At 43.7% G+C, this 20,954-nt stretch overlaps 1 protein-coding gene across 2 annotated transcripts in view; it reads left to right on the forward strand.

Moving 5' to 3' along the window:
* Positions 1 to 20,954, forward strand: part of RIT2 (Ras like without CAAX 2) — a 260,005-nt gene that overhangs the window by 180,710 nt on the left and 58,341 nt on the right. Inside the window, exon 5 of one of the 2 annotated variants that reach the window (XM_081213241.1) lies at positions 1,302 to 5,733. The exons of the other annotated variant lie outside the window; for it this stretch is intronic. Coding sequence (XP_081069367.1) covers positions 1,302 to 1,529 — 228 coding nt within the window. The 3' untranslated portion in view covers positions 1,530 to 5,733. Of the gene's footprint in view, positions 1 to 1,301; positions 5,734 to 20,954 lie in introns of those variants that run through there. 2 annotated transcript variants of the gene reach the window in all.

Genomic DNA, 20,954 nt, shown 5'->3' on the forward strand with positions numbered 1-20,954 from the left:
CTTTGCACACTCTTATATTCTTATGTACAGTGGTACCTTGGGTTACATACGCTTCAGGTTACATACGCTTCAGGTTACATATGCTTCAGGTTACAGACTCCGCTAACCCAGAAATAGTACCTCGGGTTAAGAACTTTGCTTCAGGATGAGAACAGAAATCGCTCTCCAGTGGCGTGGCAGCAGCAGGAGGCCCCATTAGCTAAAGTGGTGCTTCAGGTTAAGAACAGTTTCAGGTTAAGAACGGACCTCCAGAATGAATTAAGTACTTAACCCGAGGTACCACTGTATAGTAAAATGGATTTTCTTTTAATTAAAAAAATTATATCCTCTCTATCTTCCTACATCATATTTTACTATTATGTTTGTTCAATTTATTATTATATTTCTATTCCACCTTTCTTTAAAGGAGTTCCATGCAGCATTTGCCACTCTTCTCCCCCTCCCCGTTTTTATCACCATAGCTGGCCCTGTTAGGTAGGCCAGGCTGAGAGATGGTGACTAACCCAAGTCACCCAAGTGCAGCTTCATGGTCTCCCTGGTGTTAGCCCAACATCTACAGCACACTGGCTCTCAAGGTGGTTTCCAGTTATGAAAATGGTAGCCTAGATGGAGCTAAGTCCATCTGAAAGGCACTTCCAATACTTTCATGAGTAGGACTACGTATATGCTGTCATTATTGATATCCACCTTGGGGTGCTAGAATTGGAAACAGGGGAAGGGGGAGGACTTAAGCTTAGAAGGCAGGATTTGAAATGTCAAGTACCCCAGAGTCTAGGGGGCACTTTTTGTGTTGAGTGGCCATGCTACTGCCTCTGTTAAGGTAGTGTTTACCACTCCTTGAACTTTCACTCCAACTAGCTCAAACACACCATGATGGGTAATGGCCAAAGGAATATGTTGTTGACTGTACCTCTGTAAGTACCTGGTCCATGTCTTCAGGCCTCTTTGACTGAAACTGATCCCAAAAGATCAGGGGAGATGTTGTGTTCAATATTAGAGCTTCAAAAGATACTGCATTTTAATACTTTGTTGGAAGCCGCCCAGAGTGGCTGGGGAAACCCAACCAGATGGGTGGGGTATAAATAATAAATTCTATTCTATTCTATTCTGTTTCCAGGTTGATCTCCAGATGATTATCTGAATACTGAATCCAAAAATAGTCTACAAAAATTATAGATGGTCCCCAACCATAGCAGGAATACTTTGATGTCATTTGTTTGAATCTGACCTGGCTAGACCTACAGTCAATCTCTGCTTGGGGCTTATTTCTGTGACAAAGATCATCTTAATTTTTGTTGTAGGTCTCCCGAGAGGAAGGTGTCAACTTGGCCCGACAGTATGCCTGCCCTTTCTTTGAGACCTCTGCTGCCTTGCATTTCTACATCGACGATGTTTTTCACAAGCTGGTGAGAGAAATCCGAAAGAGGGAGAAGTCTCTGCCTCCAGCAGATGGGAAGCTGAAGAACAAGGACAGTCTGTGGCAGAAACTGAAAGGATCTTTGAAGAAGAAGAAGGAAATCCCTTCTTGATGGTGGTCCCCATGCAGTTAGCTGCTGTTTTTTGGGAACTGCACAGAACAATTCCAGAAGGCATCATCTTATGCAGTCTTATTTTTTCAGGGTCCCTTTTATGCAGCACAACCCTTCTAACTTTGGATAAGATTCTGTGCAAAGTGGGATACGCCCCCTCCTAGTGTGTTAGTAAAGAGAAGGTTGTGTTGCATTTAATATGTTTAGTGGAAAGAAAAATGCACTGTGAATGTCTCTTATTTCATGGACTGTCATGTTCAGGTATTTTATTTATTTATTTCTAAAGATTAATGGTCAACTAAGTCATACACAAAGTTAGACCCACTGAAATCAATAGAATGTAATTCCATCAGTCCATTTATTATTATTATTATTATTATTATTATTATTATTATTATTATTATTAAAGGAGGTCTACTCTGAGCATGACTAAGGTTTGACGTCAGCCACAATTCATATCCCACTCTTCATCATCAATCGACCTCCTGTTGGTCACAACATACACCTACATAAAAGCAAACCAATGATACATTCACAAGACAACTACTTTTACTATAAAATCCAGTGTATGGAGCTACTCCATCCATTGTTTGTCTTCACTGCAATGGCCAATGCTGTTAACTCAGAAGACCTGGCGGAAATGAAATGCATTCGCCTGGCACTAGAAACCAACTAACCTTAGCACCAGCTGAACAATGGGGGAAAGACTAATCCAAGCCAAGGTGTCGCCATCAAGCTGGTCCTCTCATAAATTCCAGCAGCCCAGGATTAGCTTGTTGGTGGCATAACCAACAAGGTCTCCTGGTAGAACTCAAAACACTGTGCTGATGGCATATTATAAGTACTTACAAGGGCTGTTATGAAGTGTTGACTGAATGGAAAGGCAGTGTCTGTCACCAGGAACCCAATCAGCATAACCTTATCTCACCAGCAGTTATGTTTACTTTAGGGTCCTATATTTATTTTTGATTGCATGCCACTTGAGGGCCCCAGCCTTGGCTTCTACCATAGATCAGCCAGTTCTTATTCCATTCCTTCATACTCGCCTGCTTCTCTAGGTACTGTGGTTCTTGATTTATAGCCACCCAGCTTCCAAATAATCCATAACACTTAACCTTACCTAATTGGCCAAAGCACACAAAGGTCTTGGTTGGAGCTTCTGCCATAAGTCATAACCCAACTGGGGAACACTTCAGACTGCGGATCCTAATTAGCCAGGATGCCTCCACCAAGGGATGAAAGCAGGGAAGCCTTTATAGACCTGCCGAGGCAAAGATGGCAAAAATTAGCAGTCTTTTCCTCACCAGCATCCGATCTCAGACAGACATGGATAGTTCTGCTACAGCTCCAAAGAGATGACTCACTTTGTGGTCAATCACCCTGGGATCTGGATATTTGGCTACAACATGCATATATACAATCAGCCGTATATTTTTTCCAATGGTGTCCTGTACAAACATTTAATATATGAGCCAGTTCACTCTCTTCCCTAACCCTGGCAGATTCGATTCTTATCTCACTATGAAATCATTATCTCAGTGGGTGGTCATAAAACAAGATGGGATATATGCCCAATTAAGGCATGCCTTTAAATCTAGCCAGGATCTTTATATTGCCCCCATTATCATTGTGCCAGGGCACTTGGAAGGCTTGTTAATCTCATTCTCAGGAGCCTAACCCAAGAAATGATGAGGCATATATCACCAGAGCATCCTTTGCCAACATGGCATCTCATGTAGGTTTTGGACTAAACACCCATCAGCCCCTGCTACCACAGCCGAGCTGATCCGGATTGATGGGATTTGTAGTCCAAAAACATGTTGAGGACACCAGTTTGACAAAGGATGCACTAGAGCAGCACAATGTTAGGAACATGGGTTTTTTAAAAAAAAACTTGCTGTATGTAAGGATTTCTTTGTGCTTTTAGAGAGATGTTATGATGGTGATTCTTGCTCTTTCTTTCCTACACAGTATGAACATAATATAGAAAGTAGAGCTGTGCATGGCTCCCCCAATTAGATTTGGGGTCCTATCCAATGCTTCAGAGTGTCCCCAATCCAGAATGAGTGTCAACCCTTTCTCTAGAGCCAGGAATGGCCATGTGTCTGGGATCTATCCAGTGCTGTGACCCCCATTTTGGGGATCTGGGCCAAAAAGCAATATAGAAATAATTGGATGATGATAATGAGAATTACTGAATCCAGGCCCCAAACCAAATCAATGACTTTGCTTAATTAGGGTTCAGAGGCCTAATTAAACACGTGTTCAGGAGCAGGGAGAATGAGACGCACCCAGAGGGCATGTGCTACCCAACTCCACTCCCCTTTTCACAGTCCCAGATCACTCTGCGTGGACCTGATCTAACCTAGGGCAGACTGAACCCGCTCCACCTAAATCCTGGGTGAACCCAAAACAGCCCAGTTTGGTTCAGGATCTGGGATAGGGCTGGAGCCACTGCATGACTCCAATCGATAGGTAGGTAGGTAGGTAGAATTTTGTTTGTTGTGCTTTGTGAAATAAAATCATGGAAGCATGCGCAAGAACATACCAAATCATCAGATATTTGAAAACTAAATATAGGAACAAAAGAGATATAAATTGGGGAAGGGACAAGTTTACATTCTTGAAATTGAGACTTGCTGCTGCTCCCCACCCCTGGTTTCCGTTTTCGCATCGTCATAGATGGTTTTGTCACTTGCTATGTTTAATATTTTATCTAAAAGAAACCAGGATGAATGCAGCGTTCAGTGTGCATGCCATAATAAATGTGGGGAAAGAAGATGGTGACATGTTGTCAGTGCTTATACAGGCTTGCTTGCAGCCCCTGGTTTCCCAGGGTAAAGAGATGAATATAGCCATTCTCCATGTTTTAGGATTATTATTATTTTTTAATGAATCATGTGACTTGGAAATCAAATTCACTGGTGTGGTGTCTCTTTCTTTACTTCTGTGGGCATGGAAGAGACTACCCATTGCGTCACATGGCCTTCAAAATGACCTGCGCTTAGGCAGTGGCAGCCAACATCTGCGACCCTCCAAATGGTCTACAACTCCCATCATTCCCAGAGTGACTTAACAATCTTTTCCTCTTCATAGGAACTCTGGGAATTGTAGCTCTATGAGAGGAACAGGGTCTCCTAATATGCACCAGCATAGGAAAGGGTGGCAAAGATGATGCCCCAAAGGCTGGAGCTTAAGAATGTCTAATAGCAACAGTTGCTGATGGGGTTGGAACTTGGGAACCTCCTGCCTCTGGATCCCAGGTGGGTTGAATCAGCTTCATAGGGGAAGGAGAGGGGTGGCAGCATGGTTAACTTATGTAAATAAGGTTAGGATATTCTATGACAGGCATGGCCAAACTCGGCCCTCCAGCTGTTTTGGGACTACAGTCCCCATCATCCCTGACCACTAGTCCTGTTAGCTAGGGATGATGGGAGTTTTAGTCCAAAAACAGCTGGAAGGCCAAGTTTGGACACCACTGTTCTGTGAGAAATATCTGAAAGGAAAGCTCGTTCCAAACTGAGATTGGGGAGAGGGGGGCGGGGAATTCAACCCTTTCTCTTTGTGAGCTAATTTGCTTGTGCTTTGGTGCACAACTCAGTGGCCTTGCTCAACAACAGCTGCCATTATTCTTATTAATTGCGATTCCCCCCCCCTTTATTTTCCCTCATAATTACTTGACATTCTTATTTTGTGTATTGTGTATTGCATCTCGTTCGTCCTTGGCAATGGAGTGGACTAAAAGTGCCAAAAAGGGGGGGGGGGACACCACCAAAACAAACAGAACGAAAAACAAACTCTGGATTATCAGGTCGACATGTTACTTGGTTACTGTTCGACTGGATGAATAATTGCCTTTCTTTTTAAAATAACAAGGGAGTGCCGCTGTGTTGGTGTGGGATGTCAATTTCCCTTTCATTTTGGCAAAGGCAAAGTTAAATGCCTGAAACAAATTAAACAAATTGAGGTGAATGTCATGAATTTCAGATTGCATTAATGCAAATCCAATTAGAGCAAATTAAACGATTATCAAATTAAACTCTTTCATTTCAGAGGTGAAACTCTCCGTGTGGGTGAAGTTGATGTAAGAGAGTCCTTTTACTGAAGCGTTGTTGGCTGATCTCCCCCAGATGTCTTTCATAAAATGTCAGGGCTTTGATTCCACTTGTAGTTTTTTGCCATCTTTCTTTCCCAGTTTCATGCAAACCTAACAGACACTGTCTCTCCTCATATAATAGCCATTCATTTCTCATGCATGTGTGGTTGGTAATTTACAAAGATAAATTTATATGCCGCAGATGGGAAACCTGTGGCCCTCCAGCTGCAGTTGGACTTCAACTCTCATGAGCCCCATCCAGCATGGCCAATGGGCAGGGACATCCAGCGCGGCCACTGAGCTCCAGCGCCGAGGGCCTTCTGGTGGTTCCCTTGCTGCGAGAAGTGAGGTTACAGGGAACCAGGCAGAGGGCCTTCTCGGTAGTGGCACCCGCCCTGTGGAACGCCCTCCCAGCAGATGTCAAGGCAATAAGCAACTATTTTACTTTTAAAAGACATCTGAAGGCAGCCCTGTTTAGGGAAGCTTTTTTTATATATAAGATATTTATTAAGATTTTTTCACACATTACAATAAAAATGGAAAAAGAAAAAGAAAAATGCAAAATAAAAACAGTTAAAAACACATTAATTTTCCGTTTCTTATTTTCCTTAAGCTTATTTCCCCGGACCTCCTCATACCTCCCTTTTTTGTATTCCACTTAAATTTATTAGTTCAGCAAATCCTTACCATTAAGCTTTTACCCTTTTATAGACCTTTGTTTCATATTCTCTTAAAGCATTACAGCTAGAAACCACTTAATTTCTATCCAGCGTCATTCTAACATTCATTAATTTTACAATATTTCTGTAAGTAATCTTTAAATTTCTTCCAATCTTCTTCCACCGACTCTTCTTCCTGGTCCCGGATTCTGTCAGTCATTTCTGCCAATTCCATATAGTCTATCACCTTCATCTGCCATTCTTCCAAAGTGGGTAGATCTTGTGTCTTCCAATACTTTGCAATGAGAATTCGTGCAGCTGTTGTAGCTGTTTAGGGAAGCTTTTAATGTTTAATAGGTTGTTGTATTTTAGTGTTCAGTTGGAAGCCACCCAGAGTGGCTGGGAAAACCCAGCCAGATGGGCAGAGTATAAATAATAAATTATTATTATTATTAGGATGATGGGAGCTATAGTCCAACAGTTTCCCATCCCTGTTATAGGGATGGGAATGTGATGCAGGAAAACTGCAGCAGCCCCTATGGCTTCACTGGAGTGTAGGAACTCGAACTAATGGATTCAAATGACAACCAAGGGATTTTGACGAAACATCAGGAATAACTTTCTGACAGTGAGAGCTGCTGTGACGGCGGAGTGGGCTTCCTCAGGAGGTCGTGGACTCTCCTTCCTTGGAGGTTATTAAGCAGAGGTTGGATGACCACTTGTCATGGATGCTTTAGCTGAGATTCCTGCTTTGCAGGGGGCTGGACTAGATGACCCTTGGGGTCACTCCCAGTTCTACATATGATTCTATGACTGGCTTGCTATAAAGCAAAGGGGAGTCCCTCCCCCAGTAACTGGTTCCAGTTGTCAAGTTGATCTTTCCACCATGAAGCTTTTCCTAATAATCTACTAAAATCTGCTCACCCATATCCTTTGTTGTGTAGTTGTTTAGTTGTGTCCGACTCTTTGTGACCCCATGGACCAGAGCATGCCAGGCACTCCTGTCTTCCACTGCCTCCCGCAGTTTGGTCAAACTCATTTTAGTAGCTTCGAGAACACTGTCCAACCATCTCATCCTCTGTCGTCCGCTTCTCCTTGTGCCCTCCATCTTTCCCAACGTCAGGGTCTTTTCCAGGGAGTCTTCTCTTCTCATGAGGTGGCCAAAGTATTGGAGCCCCAGCTTCAGGATCTGTCCTTCCAGTGAGCACTCAGGGCTGATTTCCTTCAGAATGGATAGGTTTGATCTTCTTGCAGTCCATGGGACTCTCTAGAGTCTCCTCCAGCACCCATATCCTAGCTCATCAAGTTCTGCCCTCTGAAGTATCAGAGAAAAAGTCTTTGATTCCCCCCACTCTATGTGACAGTCCTTTGGGTATTATGTGGCCTTGCGCACCATCAAACGTTTCTCCTCCTGGTTTAACACTTCCAGTTCTTCCAACCATTCCTCAACAGACTTGTTTTACATGCTCCTGATGGCCTTGGCTGTCCATTGATATTTGTCTACATTCTTCTTCAAACTGCAGTGCATCGTGAAGTTGCCCAAACTTTAACCTGCTCCGAAATAAAAATTTGCTTAGCTCATAGCATTTGTGCCCTCAAGGTTTGGGAGACTGGGCAAAGCTAGCAAAACCCAAATTAAAAAATTGAGGGTTACATTTGTGACCTACACCCACTTTTGCCTTATGGCATCGCCCACCACTGGCAATTGTTCTCTCGGAAGGTTGCTTGTTTTGAAAATATTGATTGTGCTACAAGTTAGGTCTCCCCAATAAAGGAATTCATAAACTGAGTGCTGCCAACCACTGCTCCTGCCCCCACAAAAACACATACACAGATTTTATAATCTGAACCCTGGTACTACAGACAATCAGACTTATTTCATATACTGCCCTGCTATTGTTCTGTGGGTTGGCTCTGATCTGCCTCCTCGGTGGTATTTTAAATAGTTGTGCTTTTTTTTTTTTTTAAAAAAAAGGGAAATTGTTGTGTTCCACCACATATGCAGAATGAATAAATCATGGAGCCAAAAAGGAAGCAGGATGTGATTGTGCAATCACATCAGAAATCCCCTTTGTTCTCTGATTTCATTACTTTGCATATGAACCGGATCACAACCTGTAAGAAAAACACATGCAAACTATCAAAAAGCCCTGTAGCAGACTGTGTTCACACCGTGTTTTCCGAACAAAATCCAAACTAAAAGAGTGATGGATGGGTAATGCAATGGTGCCACTCTGGAGGAAAAGATCAGGAAATTTGGATGCCGGATTAGAGAGAGCAAAGATGTTTCTGTGCTTAACACTTTCAATTGTATAGTTGCCAGGTTGTCATTGTTTTATTTTATTTTGTTTTGTTTTATTGCATGTTGCCACATGTCATCAACCTTATTCAGCTAGCTATTGATGTGGCATTTCTGTAAACTCATAAACAGTGAGGCCAGAGTCACATATGCAAATGTGGATCCTGACCACAAAACTGGCAAGAACCAGTGAAGAGAGAACATATCGGCTGAAAAACTGCTCCATATAAGGTACAAGAAGGATTCTGATTGGTACAGTGAAAAAGATGGATTGAGTAAAGTTGCATTTCAGGGACTGTGGTTGGATGAAGAGATCCTGAGATGCTGAGGGGGCAGAAAGTAATTGGGTTAGAGGGTGAAAAGCAAAGATGATGTAGAAAACCACCCTGAGGTTTTTACAAGGAGGCAATAAAATAAATAACATATTTCCTATATAGTTTGTGTGCTAATGGAAAGCTCTTGCAGACTCCTAGGGCTCTGTCCCATAATGAATTCCTGAATAAAGTCTGACCGGTTGGGACTTTGGTTTGAATCGCCATACTTGAACCCCCAAGAGAAATTTATCCCACACTATAAAGTCTTTGGAAAAACTACCCTTTCTTCTTCCACAGAAAATCTTACTTTTGTCAAAGATCAAGAAGGGACCCTCAATATTTTCATTTGTCAGGCATGTGTACAAGCATCGTCCTGGTTTCTGCATGGAGAGGGCAGGCAGATGTGAGACATCTGGTTCACACACAAAAAAGGACACATTTTTAAATCCATATTGAGACCTCTTTTTTTGACCGAAGAACTTCATCTGAATGTTCAGGGGATGTGAAAGCTTGTGGTTAACTCAGTTTCAATTCACACATGAGTCCAGGATGTGCAGATCACATCAGTTCACAGGGGAATTCACAAAGATCAAATTAATCAGGTATCTGTATGCATGATACTTCTGTAGCCTCCTCTAATAGTTTTATGATAACATAATCCAGTTTTCTTTGGAAACCTTTAACACTGATGGGACTGTATCCAACTAAGTGCTACTCAGGGTATACCTACTTAAATGAACGAATCTAAGACAGTCAACTCCAGTAATTTTAATGGAACTACTCTGAGTACAATTAATTTTGGGCACAACAGAAAGCTCCCCATACCATTATTTACCCATAGCCTGGTAGCCCATATCCTTCCTTTAGGTGAAGGCATTTCAGAGCTACCTCAAGCTCTGCTGTCCACCCCCATCTAGAGGACAATCTACCATTGATTGCCCTGACTGATGGATTCCAGGAGAGGAATAGCAAGCAAAAACCATCTCAGCAGCTGCAACTGGTCTCCCTACACCCCAGGCAATCTACCATTGTCCTTATTGTGGGATGGATTTCAGGAGAGGACAGGCAGGCAGGTGAAAACCACATCAGGGTCTTAATGGAACTTTTCTCCTACTCTGTGACACAACCACCCCTGGTGATCTGCCATTAACTGCCCTGTGTGAAGGATCCAGATGAGTTTTTAATACATTAAAAGAATATGTTACGTTTTTTAAATGTGTCATTTGGTTGTAAGCTGCCCCAGGAGGATTTATATCCTAAAAGGTGGCTTAAAAGGAGCCAGTGTGGTGTAGTGGTTAAGAGAAGTGGACTCGTAATCTGGGGAACCGGGTTCGCTTCCCCACTCCTCCACATGCAGCTGCTGGGTGACCTTGGGCCAGTCACATTTTTCTGGAGTCTCTCAGCCTCACTCACCTCACAGAGTGTTTGTTGTGGGGGAGGAAGGGAAAGGAGATTGTGAGCTGCTTTGAGACTCCTTTGGGTAGTGATAAAGCAGGATATCAAATCCAAACTCTTCTTATATAAACAACTGCAACAAAATTAATCAGGCCCTGTGGTTAGAAAAAGCAAACGACTAATTGGGGGTGGGGGGGGATGTATACAAAGTGACGTAATGCAAAAATTTTGCAGAAATTTGCACAGGCTACAGAAATCACTCTTACTATGTATAGAATTTGAGTAACCTTGGTATGGAAGCCTGATTTTCTTTTTATACTGTAACACAGATAATGCAGTTTATTATATGCACAGTATTTGAATTATACTCTTGTCTTGCAGTTGGCTTATTTCTTTCACTGTGTGCAGTTTATTCTGCCTGCACTTTGCTCCTTCTTTGGGGTTCTTTTTTTGGCTGAAAAATCTCCCTGGAGCCCTGTGGGATATCTGCATGGCACAGTGATTTGCATCGAAGATGGGGATAGTCTTGTAACTGCTGCGAAAGCCACCCCAGAGGCCCTTCTCTGGCCTTCCATCCTGATTTATCGTTTCCCCGGCACTGTTGGATTCCGCCACCCTCCTTTAACCAAATGTTCCAATTTTGCTACAACTGCTCTGAATTATGAGGTTGCTTTCATGATCGGAACGAATGTCCACTAGAGAGCCCCCAGCTCCTGTGGCGACTTGAATCTCTCCCTCAAGAGGTAATAAAGATCAGAGCCTCTGACGCAGCTGTCTTGCCAACTGTATGTCTTCTGTCATTAGACAATTAATGTGACAATGAAAATTTCCCAGCCCAGCACTTTGTCATGCATCAATATTTCTCTTGCCCCACGGTAGGGCTTGGAGACTCACAACGGTTTCAACAGCTTACAAGAACCAATGTGAAAAGAGTGTTATTGATCACCACTTCTGGAGGAAGAGAAGGCGGGGAATAAGGAGCTGTGGAAAGCAAAATCCACTGACTCCTTGCAGGGAACGCCACTCCATAAAGGACATTGGTCAGTGGCTGGGTGGTTATAAGAGTCCGTGGCAACTCAATAACGGCGTTGTTGAGTTTTTTGCTGGTCGATTCTGGAACATACCATTGACACTATGATGGTTTATTTGTGGTGGCTGTATACTGCAATGTCCATACATGGTTCAACTTTATTAGCTGTTCTGTGATGCTTCACAAATGTTTTGACATTTTGGCCATCTTGCATTATAGTGCAACAAAACGAGGACACACACAGCTGGAACATTTGCAGTACAAAAATCACAAGGTTTCAGTGGGAAGTTAAGGGACATGCTCCAAAGGTTTTGCAGGTGTGAACACTATCAAAAGTGGGATTGTGGATCCCCACCATGAGGACATCGTGAGGATATATATTAGCAGACAAGTGATTGTGGGGAAAGAATTAAACATCCCCTCTACCAATGAATCCTATTCAATTCCTACTGAGGAAGGGTCATAGCATAGCTCAAAAGGAGAGCTCAAACTTTGCATTCAGAAGGTCCCAGGTTTAGTCCCCAGCATTTCCGGGTAGGACAGGTAGGATCGGGGAAGAGACCCCCTTTGAAACCGTGGAGAGCCGCTGTCCTTCACTCTTAACAATACTAAGTTAGATAGTTCAGTGGTCTATCTCAGCATAAGGGAGCTTCCTATGCACCTATTAACACTGTTTGGGCATCTTCTCCCTGCACATTCTCCAGAACATGAGGAGCATGAGAGTGGGCTTGTGACCTTCTCCACTCCATCACATTCCTAATGGCCTGACTGTCAGGAGCTGGACTGAGGAGGAATGGTGAGAGGGCCCCCCACCCACCTTCCCAGGAAGAGGAGGACAGTATAGATGGTTTGAACAAACAAACAGTGGTTTGAAGAAGGGCATAGTTCAGAGGCTGATGAGGGTAAGAGCTGGGATATCGTGGAGGAGCAATAGGAAGGAGAAGCACTGGGGGAGAGTAAGCTGGAAGACTCAGTGTCTTTGGAAAGTGTGCCTAAGCCCCCCTCTCCCAGAACTAGATGAGCACTCAGGATGATAGAACAGAAATCTCAGACATAGAAAGCACTGACTAGGAGTGACGTAGATTAAGAGGGACTGAAGTGAGGGGGGGAGACTTTACTTGCAGCAACGCCATCATTAATGGAGACAGTGTTCCTTTGTCTGAATAAATTAAAGGTAAAGGTAAAGGGACCCCTGACCATTAGGTCCAGTCGTGGCCGACTCTGGGGTTGTGACGCTCATCTCGCCAGTGTGGTGTAGTGGTTAAGAGCGGTAGTCACGTAATCTGGGAAACCGGGTTCGTGTCTCCGCTCCTCCACATGCAGCTGCTGGGTGACCTTGGGCCAGTCAAACTTCTGTGAAGTCTCTCAGCCCCACTCACCTCACAGAGTGTTTGTTGTGGGGGAGGAAGGGAAAGGAGAATGTTAGCCGCTTTGAGACTCCTGAAGGAGAGTGAAAGGCGGGATATCAAATCCAAACTCTTCTTCTTCTTCTATTGGCTGAGGGAGCCGGCGTACAGCTTCCAGGTCATGTGGCCAGCATGACTAAGCCACTTCTGGTGAACCAGAGCAGCACACGGAAACGCCGTTTACCTTCCCGCCAGAGCAGTACCTATTTATCTACTTGCACTTTGACATGCTTTTGAACTGCTAGGTTGGCAGGAGCTGGGACTGAACAACGGGAGCTCACCCTGACATGGGGATTTGAACCGCCAACCTTCTGATCAGCTGAATAAATTATGTGGTAATAACTCTTTTTGGTCATCTGCCTTTTGACTGCCACTGGGGGAGGGATCGTAATTCCCTGAAGGCTTGATATCACCTTGACCCTGACCCTCCCAGCCCTTCACACACAGATACCCTGGAGAACCACCACCAGTCAGGGTAGACAATAGTAAGCTAGGCAGATCTGACCCAGCAGAGAAGGCAGTTTCATATTTTCAGAGTGCCACCCCTTCAGGACTATTCTGAAATGGAAAGCAAACCACTGGGAGATGCTTTGCGAACATCAAGCATCTTGTCGTTTCTGAAGTTTGAGGGAGAGGTTTGCATGGGAAGCTGGCACAGCTCTTAATCTTGCACAGCACGGCACTAAACCCTCATTTGCTTGCCCTCCAAATCTAGGCGATGGCACGGATATGGCCTGCTGAGGACTGGTAATGGCATTTCACGCATACGTCTCACACACAGGAGGACTCCGACTAGGCCTGCAAATGCCATATTCGGAACATCTCACTGCTGGCGGCTCCGCCACACAGCATTCACGGGCCAGATGCTAATGCAAAATGCAAAAAAGCTGGCTGGCTCCTTTGGTGTTTTGCTAATAAGGTGCTTTCCGTGCAGGTGCATTTGGAAGAGACCCAACTGTATGAGGAAAATACAGCAGGGGGATTTCTTGAAGGAGGCAGATGTGTGGTGAAGAAGCTTGAAGAGCTCTTTGGCCCATATGAAAAATGATTGGATTGTCTGGGAAAATGCCAGTTTTTCCCCCTTTTTTAATCCTGCCATTTGGTGTTTGGTGGTGGTCTCTCTCTCTCTCTCTCTCTCTCTCTCTCTCTCTCTCTCTCTCTCTCTTTCTCTCTCTTTGTGTGTTCTAATTAGTTTCAGATCTGTTTCAGAAGGAAGGAGGCGATTGCAAAAGCCTATAACAGTCCATTGGTTTCAGAAACCTTACAAGAAACTAGCTTTCCTTAATAAGAGAAAATAAGTGATACACCCACACCCAGACAAACACAATATATTTCTGGTTCAGTATCTCCTTTAAAAAAACAAAAAACAGTTTTAATACCTCACTGGGCTGCGCACAAAGATGAATGCAGAATAGAACACAATCAACTGATTTATTTATTTTTAAAAAATGCATTTAGTGGCCTTTTCACATATAATAAACGTAATTCAGAATACAATAAAAAACAACAATAGCAGCTAGTCTGTCATTGTTTGGAGAAAGGTGGAGCAGCAGCTTAAAGTTGAAACCACTCCTCAGAACCACATTATAACACATATAATCCAGTAGGTCTTTCCCGATGTTTGCTTCCTTGGGTCTAGGGACGGTGACTTGATGGATCGTTCCATCTCATATACATACCCTCCAACATGTCCAAGCCAAAAACTGGAATGCATGTCTTCCGGGGCCATGCTCCCGTGCGAGTCATGTGACCTGCAGGAGATTGCAGTCTCTCCCCCACCTCCAAGCACGTTTTTTAGGGTTTTATAGCAGTGTGAGATCATGCGAGATTGTGGTGCCTAAAATGCTCACTGTGCTATTGCTTTACAAATTGGGATGCCCCAGTTTTCCCAAGTCAGTTGAAGGGTATGCATATGGGAGATGAACGAATGCCAGGTGTTGCAAAAGGATAAAGGACCCATCTTGCCTCTGGCCATCCTGAACCTGGCAGGTCAATTTCTCAAGGAGAGCAATGGACCACACCTGTCTGGGACTGGTCTGGACCTGAAGATTGGGGAATGCAGTCGCAGGTAGATCAGCTTCTCTCAGAAGAGGAGGGGGAATATTCACACACACCCTGCCTCCCGCGTTTTCAGAAGCAGAGAGAGAGCCAGATACCGACACAGAAGCTGAATAGCTTAGGGAGGAGTTACCTAGCTATAAGATAAGGACAGGGGAACCAGAAGGGAGGGAGCAGCTAGAAGAGACATCAGTCGAGAGTGTGGGGGACCCCCTCCCCACGGTCTCAGAGATCTGAACAAATCAGAGAACAAGGGAGGCAGAGGGAGGGAGGAACTTCCCGCTGGCACCTTTCTTGCTGCGGAAGTCGAAAGGAGGGTTTAGAGTAGGCAACTGCCCTCCTTGCGGAGAGCTGTGTATTTTGCTCGCAACATGAAGCTGTAATAAAAGGACTATAAAACTGCTCGTTAATTATTATCTGTGAAGTGACCGAAGGGAGGGGAGGACTCTGCAGCACCTGAGCATACCATGAGTGTATTGAGCGCCAATGTTTAGATATTACTAAATGAGTAGCTGCCAGCAACATGGACTTACGAGGGAATGCATAGGAAATTAGTAAAGAGAGAGGTGTCCATCCCTACACATGACTAAGACAGCAAACCTAACACCTATTCCCAGGGAGTAAGCTGCATTGAACTGAAAATGACTAGTTTCTAAATAGGCCTATTTAGGGATAGAACGTACATCATGGGTCACACATCTGCAGGGAACCTTGCAAAGCAGCCCTCTGAGCTTCCTGTGCAGTGTAAGAGGTTCGTATCATTTAAATCCTGGTTGATTGGGGGGGGTAATAATAATAATAATAATAATAATAATAATAATAATAATAATAATAATAATAATAATTTATTTATTTATACCCCGCCCATCTGGCTGGGTTTCCCCAGCCACTCTGGGCGGCTTCCAAAAGAATATTAAAATACTGTGATACATCAAACATTAAAAACTTCCTGCAGTGATCATGGTGCCCAAGAAGGTAAAATCTGTCACTGCTTCCATTTCTTCTCCTTCTGTTTGACAGGAGGTGATGGGACCAGTGGCCATGATCTTAGTTTTTTTGATGTTGAGCTTCTGACCATATTTTGCGCTCTCCTCTTTCACCCTCATTAAGAGGTTCTTTAATTCCTCCTCACTTTCTGCCATCAAGGTTGTGTCATCTGCATATCTGAGGTTGTTGATATTTCTTCCGGCAATCTTAATACTGGCTAGGGATTCATCCAGTCCAGCTTTCGCAGGATGTATTCTGCGTGTAAGTTGAATAAGCAGGGAGATAATATACAGCCTTGTCATACTCCTTTCCCAATTTTGAACCAATCAGTTGTTCCATACCCAGTTCTAACTGTTGCTTCTTGTCTCATATAGAGATTTCTCAGGAGACAGATAAGGTGGTCTGGCACTCCCATTTCTTTAAGAACCCACTATAGTTTGCTGTGGTCCATGCAGTCAAAGCCTTTTGTGTAGTTAATGAAGCAGACATGAAGTTTGATGTGGCACCTCCAAAATGCAGATGTTTACAATGAACCCTTTCCCCCTTCTGCGTTGGTATAACCAGTGCTCTTTTCCTTTTTTTTTTAAGGAAAAAGGGGTGCTGGTATTCACCATGAAGTTGTTACAGTAAGTGCCACACTTTTAATTTTTTTTTGGGGGGGGGAAGGTGCCAGTACTGCATACCATTGAGTACCCCCAGAAAAAAAGCACTGGATAAAACAGGGTGTTGGCAAATATCCTTCTTGCAGCAAGGTGAATTAAAACTTATTGCCCACTCTTTCAGGATTACTGAAAATAACAAAAATGACAAAGTCACTTTCTTTGGTTACCCCTAGAGGCACGGCCATCTAGTTAAATAAAGCACTCTTTGTGGTTGGTTTCCCCCTACAACTGTGCTGCTTTCCTCACTCAGTAGAGCATGACAAACAGGAAATCAAGACTAGGGGCATTCGTGACATGGCGCTCCAGTATAACCAGCCGTCTGGGAGTCTAAGTGAGGAAACGAAGACAGCTCAATATAGCAAAGATCACCTGCGATTTGACTCAAATGTAAATGCTAGACCGCCTACCAGAAATCCATTAATTCAGCTTGACAAATTGCTGGGCTATCCCTTGTGATCCAACGCTTAACTAAGAAAACATTTTGTGAACCGTTTGTCAGCCTCTACAGCATGGTGGTCTCTGTTAGACAGTGGGGTAATTAATCCTCCAACTCACTTGTCTTTTATTTATATTGAAGTATGTATGTGAGTGTACGTGTGTGGAGTTATTTTTACAATATTCAAAGCAGAACTTCCAGGGATGTGGGCATAAATAAATAAAACCACATTTGGCTCACCTAAATTCTAGGTTGTCCCCCAAACACAGAATTTGGCAACCTGACAATTGGAGAGGTCACATTCTTACTTTCAAGGTAACTTTTACATGAGAACTGTAAGCCTTCCACTTACAGAAGGAAGTCTTTGGATCAAAACTAATGTTCATGCCGTACATTATTGCAGGTTGTCACATATTGCCATCAGTGTACAAGGTGTTTACAGAGAAAATAAGTAAATATTAGGTCCCTGCCCCAAGCAGCTTACGGTGTAAATTTAATTCAACCAGTGGAGCAGAGGAGAGAGGAAAATCAGAAGGTCTACCTCTGCAGAAGGCTGCTGTGCTCATTAGTCTCTCTGACCTCTCCCAGTAGTGATGAGAGATGTTGGTTCACCCATTGCAAAGCCTGGCAATGACCCTGTTTCAGTGTTTTCTATGGCTCTCTTGCTTGCCTGAGATGAACAGAGTGGATTTGGGATTATTCTGGCCTTAGATGAAGTGTAGCAATGCATTTTAATATCTTCAGTCTTTCCTCTAAGACACCTACCCATGCATTACTCATTGGAACCGCTGGATAATCACCCGAGGAAATTTCTTTATAGGACAGTAGCTTTCCCATGTTAATCTTCTGGCGTCTCTAAGATGTTATGTGCGATAGATCTTGGCTGAGGCAGTAATTGACTTTCCAGATGTTATCTGCGAGAAGTCTAGGCCACTGAGACCCTGATGCGGACCTCTGAAATCCCATTTAGTAAACTGAATTTATCTCTGCTGAGAAGGAACCAGCTGTTTAATTAGGAAAAGAAGATTTCAGGAGAAAATAAACCAACCAACCGGGCAACAGATTTCTTTCTTTTCCAGTGGAAGATTGTACACTAGTTGTCGAGTGCTCAGAAACCATTCCGGGGCAAAACACCTGCTTCATATCAGATGGCTGTGCTCAGCTTGTTGTAATGAATCAAATGGAGGAAACTCTTTTCTGCATTGGAGCTGGGCAAAAGCAACATGGGGGCCTTTGGTTGTGAGGATCAATTCAAGTTGAAGAATGGGCCATTTCCATGAAGCTCTGTAGGCGCCATTATCGTCTAGACCTGTGGAATACAAGAGTGCTTTCATGAAAGTCATGGTGAAAGAAGCAGGGCTTTGGGGGAAATGAGGGTGTGGCGATCACACACAGGGCCCCCGGACGTTTGACGGTCTATTGACCCTGTGCCGCCAATGTGATTGCTTTTTCCGCTGCCACCACCCCGTATCTTACGGGGACACACGGAGTCCAGTCAGTTGTTAACATAAACAAACAATCAAGTTTATTTTTAAATGCAGGAACAATCTTATGGTTTCAGTTAATTTTTCTCTTGTCAGTTTCTTATTCTTAGTTCCTAACAACTCCAAACTGATTATTCCAACTATCTATCTGACTCCACCTAACAATTCCACTCACTCTCTCACAATACAACTCTACCAACCCACACCTAAACCTCCCTCTTCCTTCTTCATCTCCCAAACCTCAACTCTCAACTCCCAAACCTCAACTGACTTTCAAAACCTCCCACTCTAACTTTTATTCCCCCCTTGCATTCTCACTGGCCAATCACATCACACCTATTTTAACCCTTTCCTTATGACCCATCCTAGGAGGCAAACGCCACAGAGGGCCTGGAAGCAGAAGCTAGAAACGAAGGCTATGTACACATGTGTACAGTCTTTGAACTGCACAGGAGTCACTTTTTCACACTATACTTTTGTACATAGTGGTTGGCAATTGTACACGATAGCATGATCTAAAGCAGCAGCTACTGTCCATGTTGTCTGCACTAAAGATGGGCAAGTTTTCAAACTAGTGTCAACAACAACAACAAGATGATGATGACGACAATGATTATTGCTGGGTTGCCCCATTCACTCTGGGCAACTTTGAAGCTTAATACAGATACTGTCCAAAACTGAAATCCCCACATGAAATCTTTATTAGAAAAGAAAGGTCTTTAGCAGGAGCTGAACTGATAATAGAGATGATGCCTGTCTGATATATAAGGAGGTAAAGGTAAAGGGACCCCTGACCATTAGGTCCAGTCGCGGACGACTCTGGGGTTGCAGCGCTCATCTCGCTTTACTGGCTGTGGGAGCCTGCATTTGTCCACAGACAGCTTCCGGGTCATGTGGCCAGCATGACTAAGCTGCTTCTGGTGAAACCAGAGCAGCACACGGAAACACCGTTTACCTTCCCGCCAAAGCGGTACCTATTTATCTACTTGCACTTTGAAGTGCTTTCAAACTGCTAGGTTGGCAGGAGCAGGGACTGAGCAACGGGAGCTCACCCCATTGCGGAGATTCAAACTGCTGACCTCTGATCGTCACTGCTAACAACAGTCATGTAATACATAAGGCCATAAGAAAAGTCCTGCTGGATCACATCTCGTCTAGCATCCTGTCCTCACAGTGGCCAAGCAGTGGTCCATGGGAAGCCCACAAGGAGGACCCATCTAGGTTGGCACCCATCACTGCCTCCTGTGGGAGTGAACACACCACAAAAAGTGTTGGAGAATCCCCCCCCCTGGAGAATATTAATCCTCCCACCCCACCTCCAAATTCCCCATCTTCAAATAACATAAATAATTTTGGGAGGTAATTTTAGCTCAGCACCTCTGTTTTTTTCTGTTTTCACTGCAGGAGCAGATGCACAAAGTGCAGAGCGTTTTACCAGGAGACTTGTGCATTGTTCTTAGATAGTTGTGTTTGGTGTGGATAGGAATGTCCATGACAACATCTGATTGAAAGTATTGCAGTGCTGGCAGACATCAACACATGGGACTCAGCTATACAGCTGCAAATAAAACATCTTAAGTGTGTCTTAAGTACAATATACATTGACCACTAGACAGATGTTGACCACTAGCCATGCTGGCTGGGGCTCATGGGGAGCTGGATCAATGTCATCCAAAGGGTCACAGACTTCTCAATTCTGGTCAACCTGACGTGATACAGATTCCTCCAGTTGCCAAGCTCCTATGTCACACATACAGGAGCCTGTGTCATTTGTGTGGACTTGTGTAAGCTCCTTTGAAACTTAACCCTTAAATCAATGGAAGCTGGGTGTGTGCTGAGGGTTGGGTAATGTTACTCAGCTCCATCCATGTGAAAATAAATGGATGTGTGTAAGTATGATATAAATAGCCATAATAAATACAATAAAATACAAATGCATGCAGACAATGGGTAGATAAGCAAAAGGCTATGGATCTGAGTTGCATTGTTTCGTTACCTTATTTGTGATGAATTGGTCTGGAAGTGGCCAGTGCTCTCAGGGTATCAATGGAGTAAAAAAATAAATAAGCAAAACTTCTCTCATTTTAGCAGTAGAAAGGATATTGCCAAGACAACCAGTTTTCTCTCTGGAAATATATCAAACTCTATGCTAAAGCTGAAAAAGAAAGAAGGACTACGTAATCCAAAATTAAAATCCAAGAAATGGCGCAGATTTGCCTTCCTCTGCTGGGAGATGGAGACTGTCATTAGCATGATAATTGCAGATGGAAAGAGGTACTTTAATTTGGGGAGGTTCATATCAATCTAAGATGAACATTCCTGGAAAGACTCCTATCTCTTAATGCAGCAGAAGCTTTTCATTAAGCTGCTGGTAGTTAGCTTATTAAAACTGGTGTATAGCTTTGCCTATAAACATTTAATCATGTAGCCTTGGATACGACTCAAGTCAATCTGGGAGAATGTCCAGTGACTCCTTCCAAGCTGCAACCATTGTAGGTCCTTGCTTTTAATTGCTTAGCCCTCTTTCAAGAGTGGACTGTGCATGCTGGACTGCAAAGTACCAACAGATACCTTTAGGCTCGGCTCAAGGAGAGGGCCA

The sequence above is a fragment of the Podarcis bocagei genome (assembly GCF_964188305.1).
Source record: "Podarcis bocagei genome assembly, chromosome: 11".
In the NCBI taxonomy this organism is placed as follows: domain Eukaryota; kingdom Metazoa; phylum Chordata; class Lepidosauria; order Squamata; family Lacertidae; genus Podarcis; species Podarcis bocagei.